Source organism: Anomaloglossus baeobatrachus, chromosome 2 (assembly GCF_048569485.1).
Source record: "Anomaloglossus baeobatrachus isolate aAnoBae1 chromosome 2, aAnoBae1.hap1, whole genome shotgun sequence".
NCBI classification, from domain to species: domain Eukaryota; kingdom Metazoa; phylum Chordata; class Amphibia; order Anura; family Aromobatidae; genus Anomaloglossus; species Anomaloglossus baeobatrachus.
In genome coordinates this window covers 549135376-549153293 of record NC_134354.1, presented here as the reverse complement: position 1 = coordinate 549153293, position 17918 = coordinate 549135376, and the positions used below count along the sequence as shown (strand labels likewise).

Sequence of the window (17918 nt, the reverse complement as noted above, 5' to 3'; positions counted from 1 at the left end):
ATCAGCTCCAAAAAGCTCCTGAGACTGAGAGTCAGCCACCACACAAAACTGTCAAGTTGGTGTGGATCACTGACATTTGTGATATTCTTGACAACTTTGAGTACTGCACCAAGCTCATGAGCTGTGATCAGGCTATTATCAGCTTAACCATCCCACTGCTGTGTCTGTTGAAACAATCACTGCATAATCTCAAAGAGGAAGCTTTGAGTTCCCACCATGTGACTATGGAGCCAGATTTCCCCTTGGGTGATACTACCCAGCAAAGCCAATATTTTGAGGCAACAGGGTGATGATGAGGAGGATGGGGAGGATGAGGAGGAAGAAGACTTTTCTTTTTGTGCTACCCAGTGGACTCCCAATGCTACACAGGAGACTCTCAACCCCAGCTTCATGGCTGTCCAGCATGGATGTGCTGGAGAGAAGGAGGTGGAGGAGGAGGAGGCGAGTCAGCGTGAGGAGAGAATGGCAGAGACATAACTTTTGCATGTTTGCATCTTGGCCCACATTGCACAGTTCATGTTTAAGTGTCTGTGGCAAGACCCTCGTATGGTACACATTTTATTCAACAACCCTTACTGGTTGACCACATTTCTGGACCCACGGTACAAGGAGAAATTTCCTTCTCTCCTTTTGGAGTCATCAAAGGGTTGCACAATGGAATCCTTCAAGAGGGTCGTTGTAGAACAGTTGATGAAAACATCACCCTCAGACAATGCTGGCGGCAGAGTTACCAGCTCTTTTCAACACCAAGAATTAATGGGGAGAGACACCAACACCAGGTTCAACAGAGGTGGGGGGAAAATGTGTGCAAACTGGGCCATTTTCAATAAACCAGGACATCAGCAAGGGCTATCTGTGCCTTTAACAATGCCAAGGAGAGTGAAGTTGCACAACATGGTCAAGGGGTACTTAAGTGACCATACCTGCTTCCTTTCTGATGCTTCAGTTCCCTTTAATTATTGGGTGTCCAAGCTGAACACTTGGCCTGACCTCTCCTTATACGCCCTGGAGGTGCTGGCCTGCCCGGCTGCTAGTGTGACGTCAGAACGTGTTTTCAGTTCTGCTGGGACAATCATCACTGATAGACGCTCACGCCTCTCCACAGAAAATGCAGACAGACTTACTCTGATTAAATTCAACAAGGACGGGATTTCTCCTTAGTTTGCATTACCTCCAGATGAGAGCAAGCCAAACTAAATTCCCCCAAATTGTTCATTTTGGCTACTGCTGTTAATGTCCACCCCTTGCCATATAAAGCTGTTTCTTTCCTGCGTCAACCATGACTCAGGCTATAGGGCTAGTTTTTGTAAACACTATGCACATTGTGCAGTGGCGGACAAACCAGGACAGTACTCCTAATGCAGCCTAAATACTGTTTGTCATTGGAGGCCCTTGTGATGGTGACTCCCTGTGTCAATCATGATTCAGGCCATAAGGCTAATTTTTGTAAACACTATGCACATTGTGCAGTACAGAAACCAGGACAGCACTCCTACACCAGCCAAACTATTATTTGTCATTGAAGGCCCTTGTGATGAGGGGCTTCCTGCGTCAACCATGACTCAGGCCATAGGGCTAATTTGTTTAAACAATGCACATCCGTGTGACAACTACATCCTTTCTGTTCTGTATATGGTCCATTTTACATCCATGTGCCTTCCGTTGTTTTTTTTTTAGCGGACCGCAAAAAAACGCGGAAGGAGGGTTACATACAATCAAAAGCTAGAAAGATAGATACCTGGATAGATAGATAGCTGGATGGATGGATAAATAGATAGATGATATAGATAGATATAATGTCCCACCCCCCCACCCCTGCATTTTGTAATCTTGCCCCCTTTAGTGCCTTTCATGTGGCATTAAAGGGTGCTTAGCCTTGTATTTAGCCAAAAAAAAAAAAAAATAATTAAAAAAAACTACATGGATTCCCGCCTATTTTTTGTAGCCAGCTCGGGTAAAGCAGACAGCTGCAGTCTGCAGACCACAGGTGACAGCTTTACCTTGGCTGGTAATCCAAAACAGAGGGCACCCCATGCTGTTATTTTAAAGTAAATTAATAATTTAAAACAAAAGACATGGGGTCCCCCTCAAATTTGATCACCAGCCAAGGTAAAGCGGACAGCTGTGGTCTTGTATTCTCAGACTAAGGAGGTCCATGGTTATTGGACCCTCCCCAGCCTAAAAATAGCAAGCCACAGCCACCCCATAAGTGGCGCATCCATTAGATGTACCAATCCTGGCTCTTCACCCCAACTCATCCTGTTGCCCTTGTGCGGTGGCAAACGGCATAATATATGGGGTTGATGCCAGCTGTGTAATCTCACCCGGCATCAAGCCCTGGCATTATTGATGTCATGGCATCTATCAGGTACCTGACATTACTAACCCAGTCAGTAATAAAAAAACAGACAACAAAAAAAAATATTTGAAAAACACTCCCCAAAACATTCCCTCTTTCACCAATTTATTAACAAGAAAAACAAATCCTGGTCAGGCGTAATCCAATAAGGGGGTCCGACGATGATCCATATCATACTCCCTGTCTTAGTCAATGAAGAACAGAATGTTCTTCATTAGCTGGGAGAGCAGGGCAGTGACCTGAGCTAACATCATTAGGTCAGGCCAGGTCACTGCAGGGCATAACGAGCGCCGATGTCATGAACTCATGAGGTCAGCACTTGTCACTGACGCAAACTGTCCCTTGAGCCCATGATGCCACCACTAGTCACAGTCTCGAGCCGTCCGTGAGACTTGATGTGAGAACGTGGCTTCATGGAAGTCAGTGACGAGCACGAGTTCAGCGGAAGTCATCACAGCCGGTAATGAACTGATCTTACCTCCTGATGTCGGCGGTCGTCATCCCACAGCTGCTTGCACACTGCTGTGTGAGTCACTGCAGGGCTGGCCAGGACAGTGCGACATAGACTGCAGGGACACCGATAGACTGAAGCCACATGGGAGTTCTTCCGTGTGGCTTCAGGGGATCCCAAAAACCTTATGTGAGTCAGAAATGTATGCAGGCATATTCTCTATACTCTCCCCATTGAGTTTCATCACTTTCCCATCTATTTCACCCTTTTCCTTAGGCCTATAGACCTCTTTGTTGGGTCTAGCAGAAAATTTCCAATTGACTTACATTGTAGTCACTATTTGGAATTAATACGCGAATATTACAAAGTACTTGTTATGAGTATAGCGATTACTAATATTATGGTACTCACTCATCTCTGCATATAACTTTATCTGCAGCACTAAAGACAAGCTGTATAGGAAGTTTCATATATACTGTATTTATACTCATTAAGCTTAGCACCTATGTCCTAAATTTGTCTCACTAAAGCTCTCTGAAACAATCATTATCTTGAGTTACATTTCCATAGTATCCTGCTGTACGGCTCTAAGAAAGTATACAATAATTTCCTTTTTAGCTTTTATAAATCTCATTATTTGGTTTACTCCCTTTTGGTCTTGATCTAGGTTCCTTGTTCATTCAACCATTTTCCCCATCATAAGTCTCTACTCTTCACTCATGCGTCACATTCAGATATGACAGAATGAGTTGAACCATGATGAACATGAAAATAGGATATACTATGAAAAGCATACCCAAGTTGTATGGTTCTTATATTAATGCTATTCCTCAGTGATATGGGCTTGTGCTATTATTTTAATTGTTCACTTATAGACTTATTAAATGTATTAGATCCATAAACCTGCTATTTCTTTTTTGACATTTCCTTTTCCATAAAAAGAAGAGATTGTAGATGCCACAGCCATTGTAAGTTTTTACCGGAGTGTCACAAAAACCTGTGCTTCCAGGAAATGACCCAGACATGACTTGATCAAGCACTTAGCTCATTAATCACAATAATTGTACCCATATCTAGATATTTAATAAACATATTCAGGAGAAATCTGTTTTCCGATACCATTGGTGAATATTGCTGTCATGGCAGTGATGCCAGTTTGCCTGCCAAGACTACTGTTAGGGCAAGGGAAATCAGATACTCCAAAACAGAGCAGAATCACAATGCAAGTGGGTAGCCAAAGAACTACATGTAATAACCACCAAACTGGCAGAAAGGACAGAAGTCTCAGCAGTCCTAAGTGTTAACTGAGCAACCACTGCTTTAATGCTGGGCCAACTACTAAGCAGGACTGATGTGGCAGGTGCCCCATATATATATATATATATATATATATATATATGTATATATATATATATATATATATATATATATATATATATACACATATATATATATATATATATATATATATATATATATATATATACAAAGCAATTCATTTGTATGCAGAGTTTAAAGGTTATACTCCCCACAACCCTTAAAAGGGTTATTCTCAAGTTGTCTCCTGAGCAGCTCACAGCTTTACAGTCTCCATACTTCCAGGTTTCTGTTGAGGCAGGCACTGTTCCCTGAGTGACAGGTCTAGTTAGAAAGCAGAGCTGTAGCATCATTAGAACTATACATCTCAGCACAAGTTCTGCTTTAACACATTTAGCTCTTAGTGGTATGTTATGAGTCTACACTCCCTGACAGAAGTTCTGTCGCTTATCCATGTTATGTAAATAAAACCTGAGTTTAAATTCCATCCATCCATCCATTGGTTTTATAAATTACTCTTTTGAAAGCTGAAACCCTCCCAAATTTGGTTTAGGTTATGAAAATAAACAAATAGCATCACAGTTCACTTGAACTGCAACTTGACCTCTGACAGCATGCCAAAAATCAACCCTGCGACCAAAACCTTGATTATCAAGAGGCTGAAAACCAGATCCACTGCAGAGGTGGCTGGCACCTTTAATGTGTCTCAGCGTCAAGTCCAGGTCCAGCAGACCCCACAAAAAAACTGCTCAGGAGGAACGTTTGTTGGTTAGAAAATCCAAAGCCAGCCCCTCTTCCACTGCAGCAGAGCTCCAACAGGCCTGGTCACCTCAAGTCCCTGTGTCAACTAGAAAATTTTGTAGGATTCTGTGTTGAAATGGCCCCCATGGTCGAATCAGTGCCCAGAAGCCAACACTAAACAAAAGGCAATTAAAAACCATGTGGCATTTGCCAAGTCCTACAGCCTGCTAAACAGATGGACGCTGGAAAAGTGGCAGAAGGTGGATTTCTCTGATGAATCTTCAGTTGAATTACACCACAGCCTCTGCAAATACTGCAGGAGACCTCCTGGAGCCCATATGGATCCAAAATACACCCAGAAAACAGTTAAGTTTGGTGGTGGAAAGATCATAGTCTGAGGTTACATTCAGTATGGGGGTGTGCAAAACATTTGCAAGGTGGAAGGCAATATCAATTCAATAGCCTAAAATATCAAGAAGTATTAGTTACCTCTTACATTCCCAATCATAAAAGGGGTCAAATTCTGCAGCAGGATGGTGCTCCATCTTATACATCCATCTCTACAACAAAGTTTATCCTGGCAAAGAAGATCAAGGTGCTCAAGGACTGGCCAGCTCAGTCACCAGACATGAACATCATTGAGCATGTTTGGGGAAGGATGAAAGAGGAAGCTTGGAAGACAAAACCAAAGAATCTAGATTAACTCTGGGAGGCATGTAAAGGAGGCTTTATATGCTGTGATATCGTTAGTGAATTATCGTCGGGGTCACGGTGTTTGTGACATACAACTGGCGTCATTAACGATATCGCAGTGTGTGACAAGTATGAGCGACCTTAATGATCGCAAAAGTGGTCAAAACGTTTGCCGTGGAGAGGTCGTCCTGAAAATAAAAATCGTTCTCTGCTTATTAGTGATGTTGTTCATCGTTCCTGCGGCAGCACACATCGCTGTGTGTGACACCGCAGGAACGACGAACATCTTTCTTACCTGCCTCCACTGGCAATGCGGAAGGAAGGAGGTTGGCGGGATGTTACGTCCCGTTCATCTCCGCCCCTTCGCTTCTATTAAACGTCTGCTGTGTGACGTCGCTATGATGCCGCATAAACCGCCCCCTTAGAAAGGAGGCGGTTTGCCGGCCAGAGCGACGTCGCAGGGCAGGTAAGTCCGTGTGACGGGTGTAAGCGAGGTTGTGCGCCATGGGCAATGATTTGCCCATGTCGCACAACCGACGGGGGTGGGTACGATCGCTTGCAATCTTGCTAGCGAGATTGCAGCGTGTAAAGTACCCTTAAGACTGCATTCTTTGCTATTCCTGATGACATCATCAATAAATTGTATGAATCATTGTTGAACTGCATGGATGCAGTTCTTCAAGCTCATGGATGTCACACAAAATATTAAATATGGTTCTAATAGCACCACAACTTCATTCACCAATGTTATGCAACACATCTTTGTATTAGAAGTTAATTATTTGTTTGAATTTCACATTACTTGCTGCGAGCGACAAAACTTTTGTCTTGACAAAATCTGACCTTTCTGTGTTCATTAAATTATCAATATTTCAGCTTTGCAGCAACTTTATTTTCATAACCTAAACCAAATTTGGGAGGGTTTCAGCTTTCAAATTAGTAATTTATAAAGCCAATGGATGAATTTAAAGTCAGGTTATAAGCTTTTATTTACCTAACATCGATAAAGGCCCAGTCACACACAACTACTTACCAGCGATCCCGACAACGATACGACCTGATAAGGATCACTGGTAAGTCGCTGGGAGGTCGCTGGGGAGATGTCACACAGTCAGACCTTACCAATGATGCAGTACTGTTGAGAAACCTGTATAATGATCTCGGCGGTTGTTGGGACCCTGTCACACAGCGGATAGTGTAAGATTCAGACCTCGAATAGGGACATTGTGTTTAAAGATGTAAGACACGTAGGTGTGCATATGCATCGCCTTTTCCACGCCCCTCATCTCTGATTGGACATATATAAGAATGGCACTATGGGTGTTTGCACATGCTAGTATGAGGACATATAGAAGAACAGCACTATAAATGGCACTATAGGTGTAAAAAATGCTATAATAGCCAGTAGGTGTACTATGAATGAAAATGGGAACAATTATGAGACCCCCAAAATCTGCCTACCCTCTCCAGGGAGTATAGCTATCTGAGGAATCAGTGAAATCCTGGTGGAATCGCAACTATGATGCGAAAAACAGCACGCAACCAGTAACATATGAACCAGGGACAAATTAATCTGGGTGGAGACGCAGCTATGATTCGAAAGACAAGGCCACCCAATCACAACGCAGTAGCGGCCACCAATCGGAACTGAAGGGGCGTTGAAAATGCGACACACAATGCACGTCTACATGTCTGAGTTCGCAGTCGTCAACAAGGTTGTTAGGAGGTCGTTGGTAGGCGTCAAACACGGCAATGCGTCCTGCCCAGCAGGACATCGCCTTTGAAGAAAGTGGTCCATGAGATCAGCGATCTCACAGCAGGGGCCTGATCACAGGTAGGTGTCACACATAACGAGATCGCTGGCGAGATCGTTGCTACGTTACAGAAACTGTGACTCAGCAATGATCTCGTTAGTGATCTCGTTGTATGTGTCGGGGACTTAAGTCACAGAACGTCTGTCAGAGAGTGTACACTGTGATAACTGTATTTGCAGGAGTTATCCTTTCCTGCAATATAAATACTGCGCACACTCAACCAGGATCTGGGCAAGTTCTAATGGCCAAGCTCCATTGAAACAAGCTGTACACTATGTAAGATGAAAGCTTTCACACCAGGAGAATATCAGCAAATAGAAAAAGCAAGTCAAGTGCAAATTTGTTTATTTTCATGATATGTAAAGCAATTTAATAACTTTAGAATACTCATTTAACACAGATTTCCCTAACTCATAATGTTTGGCACATTGACCAATTTACTGTTGTGGTTATTAGATAATTTTAAAAAATTCATCATAACTACTATGGTAATACATTATGATAGGAAAGGTTTCTCTCCACACCCGCCCTCCTCCCTCTCTAAGTCCCACCACAAATTGCTGAAAGATTGGTCTTTTTTTTTTACAATTACCCGTATTTTTCGCTTTATAAGACGCACTTTTGTTCCCCCAAATTTTGGGGGAAAGTAGGGGGTGCGTCTTATAAACCGAATATATGGGGGGGTGTACATATATATATATATACTGCAGTGTCCGTTCTTAAGCGGTGCTGGGGGCAGGTGACAGCTGCGGGCGGCAGCATTAGATCTCCTGCTCCCGCTCATATAATATGCACTGCCGCTGTCCATCAGCAGCATGGTGCTGAAACTGCATCACGCTGAGGGGCTGGGGCAGCGGGGCATATTATATCTGTCTGCGCCCTCCTTTGATCGCACATGATCCCCCCTGTGTTAGATATGGCCCCCATGCTGCTGCCCATAGTAAAATAAAAAAAGCTTTACTTAACTCCAGCGCTGATCTCCGGCCTCCTGCTGCTGTTGTCTGTGATAAGGCATGCAGAGATGATATCACTCTGCCGTGCCGATCACATGACCGGCAGCAAGAACCAGGAAGTAAGGAAGCCGGAGCTCAACTGCGAGGAGGGAGACACAGTGATTACAGCGCTGAGAAGGTAAGGAAAATGTTTTATTTTATTATGGGCAGCAGCATGGGGGCATATCTAACACAGGGGAGATGTGCCATCTATAGTGGCCATGGGCAGCACACATGGGGGGCATATCTAACACAGGGGAGATGTGCCATCTATAGTGGCCATGGGCAGCACACATGGGGGCCATATCTAACACAGGGGGGGTGTGTCATCTATAGTGGCAATGGGCAGCACACATGGGGGCCATATCTAACACAGGGGAGATGTGCCATCTATAGTGGCCATGGGCAGCACACATGGGGGGCATATCTAACACAGGGGAGATGTGCCATCTATAGTGGCCATGGGCAGCACACATGGGGGGCATATCTAACACAGGGGAGATGTGTCATCTATAGTGGCCATGGGCAGCACACATGGGGGCCATATCTAAAACAGGGGAGATGTGCCATCTATAGTGGCCATGGGCAGCACACATGGGGGCCATATCAAACACAGAGGAGGTGTGCCATCTATAGGGGCCATGGGAAGCACAGGGGGACGTGTCCCAGCACAAGGGGGCTATATTCAATATAAGGGGGCCATATCCAGATTAAGGGGGGCTAATTTTAGGATACAGGGGCTATGAGGGACATATACCCTATATGGTTTGTTAGACGGACACTGGCATTATAAGATGGACCCCATTTAACATTAACAAAAAAAATTCTCTTTTCCTTCACCAAATTTGGGGGTGCGTCTTATAATCAGGTGCGTCTTATAAAGCGAAAAAATACGGTAATTCATGGGAATTCTCTAACTATCTAACATTAGGTTTCTAGGCAGCCCTTTTGTATACCTTCATTAGCTTATTATTTCAATTAATTTTAGAATAATTAGTCTGAGTAAGCTTGTGAATATAAACAAAATACTGTAATAAAATGTATGTAGGAGCTTTAGTTTCTTTATTGTGCACAGTTACTAGAACCATTACCCATATAATAGGTTTGTGTTTGCTGTTAGTTTTGGGTAAAAAAACTTTTAAATTACTTATTGATTTGCTTTCCTTGCAAAAGTGAATTCCACCACTTTTCTGCCTATGGCTGCATTTTTAACACAGCTGCTGACGAGAATCTTAAATTTCATTGCCAGAACATCTTTTTTTTTTTTTTTTTTTAAATTGCAGTAAAAATTAATCACAAATCTTCCTTGCTAATTGCATTTATTCTATAGAGGCTGGCTGAGCTCATTTCAGTTTTCCTTTTTCAGTTTTATGCTTTGTCTTTTTAGGCGTCCACTGGCTTTACCAATTTCTAAGCAAGACAGTTTGCTGGAGAAAGACACAATGTTCAAAGATTCAGGAAAGACGTTAAGCAAGCATTACTCTCAAGACTATTCCTCGGAAAAAAATATAGTAAACAGCTCTTCAAAACTGGAACAGGTAAGAGGATTTTACAATCGACACATAGAAGGAAAATCTGCATTACAAAGAGATTTCTACATGGTAAAAATCAATCAAATCATGGAAAACATACTGTGTTCATACAATCAAGTAGGATAATTAGACGGACTGAGAGTGCTTTAAGTTTTCCTCTTTGGTAGCTTAGAAGACTGTGAGATATCTTACTAGTCACCTGTCTAATATGTATAATGCATCACAAGAGTTTACTCCTAAATTAAAAGGTATAATAGTAAACATGTAACAGTTACATTGTATTTGCTTTCTATAGATCAAGTTAATGCCTGCTGCCCCAAATGATGACTTGGCAACTCTCAGCGAGCTCACAGACAGCAGCCTGTTATATGAGATTCAGAAGCGGTTCAGCAATAACCAGATATATGTAAGTTGGTACAATTGCGTAATTTGTGCTGTTAAGAATGAGACTAACATAAATAAAGAGCCATATGTATATCACAAAATTGAATACATCCCTCACACGTTTGTAAATATTTTAGTATATCTTTTCATGGGACAACACTGGAGATATCAAAATACCAAGAGGAAGCCTATCGTCAGGGAATCACACCTGGGCTCCCTGATTCCACATACTCCCTGACGATAGGCTTCCTTTTGATACCCTTATCCATACTCTGTCAACCTTAAGCTGGGTTCACACTAAGCGACAGCGAGAACGACGTCGCTGTTACGTCACCATTTTCGGTGACGTAACAGCGACCTTGTAAGTCGCTGTTATGATCGCTACTTAGCTGTCAAACACAGCGACGTAACAGCGATCATAACGTCGCTGTGCTACATGTGCAGAGAGCAGGGAGCCGCGCTTAGCGCTGGCTCCTTGCTCTCCTAGGTACAGTACACATCGGGTTAATTAACCCGATGTGTGCTGCAGCTACATGTCACAGTGCAGAGAGCAGGGAGCCGCGCGCACTGCTTAGCGCTGGCTCCTTGCTCTCCTTGCTACAGTATACATCGGGTTAATTACCTGATGTGTACTGCAGCCACATGTGCACAGAGCAGGAGCCGGCACTAGCAGCAAGAACGGAGGCTGGTAACGAAGGTAAATATCGGGTAACCAGGGAAAGGTTTCCCTTGGTTACCCGATGTTTACGCTGGTTACAGCTTACCGCAGCTGCCAGTGCCGGCTCCTGCTCGCTTCATTTCGTCACTCTCTCGCTGTCACACACAGCGATGTGTGTGTCACAGCGGGAGAGTGACGACCAAAAAATGAAGCTGGACATTCAGCAACGACCGGCGACCTCACAGCAGGGGCCAGGTCGTTGCTGGATGTCACACACAGCGACAGCGACGGGACGTCGCTGCAACGTCACAGAAAATGGTGACATAGCAGCGACGTCGTTGTCGTTGTCGCTGTGTGTGACACCAGCTTTAGTCTTGCCACTTTTGATTGCATGGGGGTTTCCTTCCCCTTAATCATTGGTCACTGATTCTGCATACCCATTTTGACCATTACAGCCCCCACTATACAATTGTGACTCCTCTATAGCACACTAATTGTGAGCTCCAGTCTTCCCACACAAATGCAGTTTGTATACTGTAAGGAATCCCCTTTTTCCTTATCAATTTTGACCCACACCTTGGTGTCCCATCCATTCTTTATATAAAGGACATGACATACCTACCTTCCTCTTACATGTGTTTATAGGATCCTATTTCCAATACTTACCATACGGTATCATTGTGTCCCTGATAAAGGCTCTTTTATGAGCCGAAGCGTCGGACAGAACCGTTATCACCTTTACAACTTTGAATAAATCACGAACACTGTAGATATGACACTTGGATACAATGTAAAGTAGTCAGTGTACGGCTTACATAACAGTGTAAATTTGGTGTACCCTCTAAATAACTCAATACACAGACATTAAACAAAACTGAGTACATCTCTAAGTGAAAATTGTCAAATTATTTTCAAAGTGTTAATATTCTCAAGCCTAAAGGCCGCTTTTCACACTGCGATATCGTTTCCGATATCGCTAGCTTGCGTACCCGCACCCATCGGTTGTGCGACATGGGCGAATCGCTGCCTGTGGCGCACAACATCGCTCAGACCCGTGACACTACTTGCCTGCCTAGCGACGTCGCTGTGACCCGCAAACCGCCTCCTTTCTAAGGGGACGGTTCGTTCGGCATCGCAGCGACGTCACTAAGCAAGCGCCCAATAGAAGAGGAGGGGCGCAGATGAGCGGGACGTAACATCCCGCCCACCTCCTTCCTTCCTCATTGCTGGTGGCCGCAGGTAGGGTGAGGTTCCTCGTTCCTGCGGTGTCACACATAGCAATGTGTGCTGCCGCAGGAACGACGAACAACATCGTACCTGCAGCAGCAACGATAATTGGGAATAGGGGGGCATGTCACTGATTAGCGATTTTGCACATTTTTGCAATGATGCAAAATCGCTCATAGGTGTCACACGCAACGACATCGCTAAAGCGGACGGATGTGCGCCACAAATTCTGTGACCCCAACGAGATCGCTTGAGCGATGTCGTAAGCGTGTAAAGCGGCCTTTACTCTCTTGGTCATGGAGTTCACTAAAGCGTCCCAGGAGTCACTGGAATCCTCTTCCACTTCTCCATGATAACATCACGGAACTGGTGGGTGTTATAGATCTTGGGTTCCTCCATTTTCGATTTGAGGAGGCCTTACAGATGCTTAATAGGGTTTAGGTCTAGAGACATGCTTGGCCAGCCAAGCACATTTACCCTAGTTTCTGTAGCAAATCAGTGGTCATCTTAGAGTTGTGTTTCGGTTCATAATCATGTTAGGATACTGCCCTGCAGCCCAGTTTCCAAAAGTGGCAGTAATGCTCTGCTTTAGTATGTCACAGTATATGTTGGCATTCATGGTTCCCTCAATGAACTGTAGCTCCCGACAGCCATCAGCACTCATGCAGACCCAACCATGACACTCCAACCACCATGCTCTGCTCACTTGTCTTTGTATTCCTCTCCTGGTTGTTCTCACATGTGCTTGACACCATCTGAACCAAATAAATTTATCTTGGTCTCATCAGATCGCAGGACATGGTTTCAGTAATCCATGTCCTTAGTGTGCTTGTCTTAAGCAAACTGTTTGCAGGCTTTCTTCTGCATCATCTTTTGAAGAGACTTCCTTCTGTGATGACAGCTATGCAGATCAATTTTATGCAGTATGCAGCATATCGTTTGAGCTTTGACAGGCTAACGCCCCAACCCTGTAACATCTGCAGCAATGCCAACAACACTCATATCTATTTTGAAAAGACAACCTCTCGATATGACTCTGAGCATATGTGCTCACCTTCTTTGATGGACCAAGGCGAGGTCTATTTAGAATGAAACCTGTCTGGTTAAACCACTGTATTGTCTTGGCCACTGTGCTGCAGCTCAGTTTCAAGGTGTTAGCAATATTCATATAGCCTAGGCCATCTTTATGTAGAGCAACAATTATTTTTTCAGATCCTCAGAGAATTCTTTGCCATGCAATGCCATGTTGAAAGTCAATTGACCAGTATGAGAGAGTGTGTGAGTGATAACTAATTTAACACACCTGCTCCCCATTCACACTTTAGACCATATAAGGCTAATGAGTCACAGGACATTGAGGAGGAAAATTGGATAATTGGGCACTCATTTTTGTTGTCAGCGGACATGAATGACTGTGTGTTGAGTTATTTAGAGGGCATCAAATATACACTGTTATACAAGCTGTACACTGAGTACTTTACATTGTATGAAAGTGTCATATCTGCAGTGTTGTCCTATGAAAATATATAATAAAATATTTACAAAAATGTGACTGGTGTATTCACTTTTGTGATATACCAAATATGCTCTCTATATGATAAAACATAAAAAAATGCAAACTGTTCAGCTCACCCAGTCCTGTAAGAGGCTTGTAAATCCAGACGGTGAAACAACACAAAAAATTAGGCCACTGTTCCACTAATATTCACTAGGAAAAGGTATTCAGTATCCAAGTCCAGAGATTTGATAAAAAATCCAATTTTATTTAATCCATTAAAAACACTCCAATTTAAAATAATGATCCATATTGCAGTAACAGAGGACGCGTTTCAGACTTTACATCCTTATTCTAAATCTACCCAACATATACTGACCAACATATACTGGATCTAGCTTAAAAATGAGAGGAAAAAGGAAGAGACACAAGGGAAAATCAGGTTTGTCAGGTGAGTATGGGCAGAAACATTAACCCTTTAACTGACTATGTGTAGAGCACAGTGACAAACATCCATCTCACTTCTCTGCAGAGTAAAAAATCTTTTAAATTACCCCCACGTTGGGAAGGTGGACTTTTTCTATTGTATTAACTTTCAGGCTATCACAGTTACCTTTATGAACATTCAGGAAATGATGAGAAGCACCTGAGAGGCTCCTTGTTGCGGCATTTTTCACATCATAGACAAATTCAGAGATTTTTCTCTATATATTTTCCAGTGGGGATGTTATCAATAACGTGCTTGGGATGGCAACTTGTTGCGTACAAAAGAGAATTCCCAGCAGAGGGTTTCCTGTATAAATTACATTCCACACTGCTGTTGGTGATGTTGCCTGTCAATAACACATCTAAAAAGGATATTTCTTAATCCTGATACTTATAGATGAAAGGCAGGTTGCAGAAATTATTATTCATAAAGTACAAAAAATTCTCGACATTATTTTTATCACCTTTCCAGATAATAAGTATGTCGTCTATGTGCCTTAAAAATATGAAAATATCTTGAATAAATGGGTTGGTACTTTAGAAAAAAAATTCCTCATCCCACCACGATATAAAGATGTTAGCTAAAGAGGTTGCAAAACGGGCACCCTTAGAGCAACAATGGCTCTGTACGTAATATTCATCCAAGAGCATAAAATTATTATTTAAGAGAAAATACGTAGCATCTACAATTTATGTTTGAAGATATTCTGTATAGTTGGTGTATTTTTTGAGTTGGCACTTCAAAGCCATAATAGCCAGTTGATGAGGAATGGACATGTACAAGTTTTGAATATCACACGTTAACCAACTATATTCCATCCACCATTTGACATGGGTAAGTATGTTTACAATATGTTTAGTGTCACGGACATGGCCAGGTAAAATTTGAGCTAAGACCTGAAGTCTCGAGTCCAGCCATTTGGACAAATATTTTGAGATAGAATTAATTCCGGAGATGATGGGTCTGAGAGATGGTGGGAATTTATCTTTATGAGATTAGGGAGGGAATGTAATAAGGGCGTTATGGGTGATGTAGGGTTGAGATATTCACTTTACATTTTAGTATTCACACCCATGTGTACCCCCTCCTCCAGGAGACGTTCAAGTGAAGTCCTTATTGCATTAATAAGATCTTGCTTAATTTTCTTGTATATATCCGAGTCTTTTAACATCTCTTTGACTTCTTTCTCATAGAGACCTGAGTCTAAAACCACCACCACCATCCCCCCTTTGTCCGAATTTTTTATGACAATGTGGCACAAGACATGCGACTTATGCCAATATATTGTTAACACTAAAAAAAAACTACCTCTTGTGTTTCTAAAAAACAATTCAACATTTCTTCTATGATGAATTGTGGCACCAACAACGTTGTATATGTTATAACATGTACTATTTGTGACATACAGTATATAGGCAGTAGCACCCGTACTTTACGGAGAGGAATCTCTGAACATGTCTATGATGTGAACAATGTCACAATAAGGAGCCTTTCAGGTGCTTGTCAGAATTTCCTGAATGTTCAAAAAGGTAACTGTGATAGCCTGAGAGTTAATGCAATAGAAAAAGTCCACCTTCTCAAACATGGGGGCAATTTAAAATATATTTTACTCCACAGAAAAGTGAGATAGATGTTCCTTATGAGGACAAAAGTGCCACAAGGTATGAACCTTAAGAAAGATTTATTACATTTATATTGACTGCGCTCTACACATAGTCAGTTATAGGGTTAACATTTCTGCCCATACTCACCCGACAAGCCTGATTTTCACTTGTGTCTCTTCCTTTTTCATCTAGTTTTTAAGATAGATCCAGTATGTGTTAGTTATATTTAGAATAAAGGCGTAAAGTCTGAAACGCGTCCTCTGGTATTGCAATATGGATCATTATTTTAAATTGGAGTGTTTTTAATGGATTAAATAAAATTGGATTTTTTATCAAATCTCTGGACTTGGATGCTGGATACCTTTTCCTAGTGGATGTTCTTATATACTCTCTGTATGTCAGTCAACACTATATAGTAAATGTAAAAGGATTTCTTTTACTATTCATACTACTGCTACTGACTAATAATTACTTCTTGACTGCCCATAGACTACAAACATCCCGCAGTCCACAAATTACACTGCACTGATGTTCTGAAATGTCAGTGCAGTGTAATCAGAAGAACCTGTAGCTGTGGGGGAGGGACACTGTTTGTCAGAAATATGCCAGACTTTCCAGATCGAAGATAAACATGTTTTATTACCATGTGTCCTTTCTTTATCTCTGTATGGACAGTGTTAAATCAGCACTTCTGTAAGCAGATTAGTACGCATTAGCACTAAAGCCCCTGTTACACATAGCGATATCGTTAGCGAGATCGCTGAAACATCACAGGTTTTGTGACGTATCAGCAACCTCGCCAGCGACGTCATTGTGTGTGACACATAACAGCAAGCATGCCCCAGCTGTGAGGTTGCTGATCGTTACAAAATGATCAGGACCTTTTTTTGCTCGTTGGTCTCCCGCTGAGCAGCACACAACGGTGTGTTTGACTGCGGGAGACCAACGAGCACCAACTCGTGTAAGCAGCATACGCTGGTAACAAGGGGAAAATATCGGGTAACTAAGCAAAGCGCTTTGCTTAGTAACCCAATGTGTACCCTAGCTACGTATACAGGGAGCCAGCGCTGGCCACCTGTAAGCGGTGTACGCTGGTAGCCAGGGTAAATGTCGGGTAACCAAGCAAAGCGCTTTGCTTAGTTACCCGATATTTACCCTGGTTACCAAGCGCAGCATCATTACACAAGTCGCTGGTGGCTGATGGCTGGTCGCTGGTGAGATCTGCCTGATTGACAGCTCACCAGCGATCATGTAGCGACGCACCAACGATCCCTGCCAGGTCGTATCACTGGTGGGATTATTGGTGTGTCGCTACGTGTGAGGGGACCCTTACAGTGCTCCCTTCTCTGGATCTAGAGAATATGTGATCACTTGGTGTAGGGAGGCAGCTGGAGCTGTCAGTCCAAGGTGACCAAGCCAGCTCTGCTATTTATGCATGATGCTAAAATTCAGCAATTAAGAGTATGTATTAATATGATAAAAATTCCTCAAACGTCTTTTAAGAACTTATGAGGGCACAGTCTGTTAATAAATAAATAAATAATAAAAGAAAAAAGCAATATAAAGAAATATAAAGTGACACTGTCAGTCTGAATTGCTGTCTTCTTCACCACCTCATTTGAAAAAAATGGGTCTAGTGTATTAAGACAATTTCTACGGAAAGGGGAAGACAGTTTTAAATATTTTTAGCAGTCATTTGTGGTTGTAAAAAATATAACTGAATAAATAAACTGAAAAATAGACATGTATTTACTATTTTTCTTTATATTTTCCTCAATATCAGTAAAAAAAAAAGAGGAATAGCCCCATGAATCATGAAAAATAATTAGGCAAAAATCACTTAAATATCTGAATGAGAAATCATTTTATTGCCATTAAAAATGCATGTACCATGAAACCTGAAAAAATGCAGGGTCAGAAAAGTGGTCTGGCCATGAACTTGTTAAGCAGTTAAAAAATCCAAACAATTATCTTCAAAAATATTTTTTTCTTTATCTCCACTAACATCCCAGAGACTGCATTTCTAATATGCCTTTAATATAATTTTAGTATTAGCTGTGTAACTGAAAAGCAATAAAGCACCATCCAGCGGATATAATACAGAGCTTCTATTACCATATACATTATTTTAGTTTCAGTTCACACTAGAATAAGAATTATGAAT

The 17918-nt window shown here is 42.2% G+C and overlaps 1 protein-coding gene across 2 annotated transcripts in view; it reads left to right on the top strand.

The window, feature by feature from the left end:
* Nucleotides 1–17918, top strand: part of MYO16 (myosin XVI) — a 926147-nt gene that overhangs the window by 518763 nt on the left and 389466 nt on the right. For both annotated transcript variants that reach the window (XM_075336677.1, XM_075336676.1), the window contains exons 10-11: nt 9755–9905; nt 10195–10305. In XM_075336677.1, coding sequence (XP_075192792.1) covers nt 9755–9905; nt 10195–10305 — 262 coding nt within the window. The remainder of the gene's footprint in view (nt 1–9754; nt 9906–10194; nt 10306–17918) is intronic.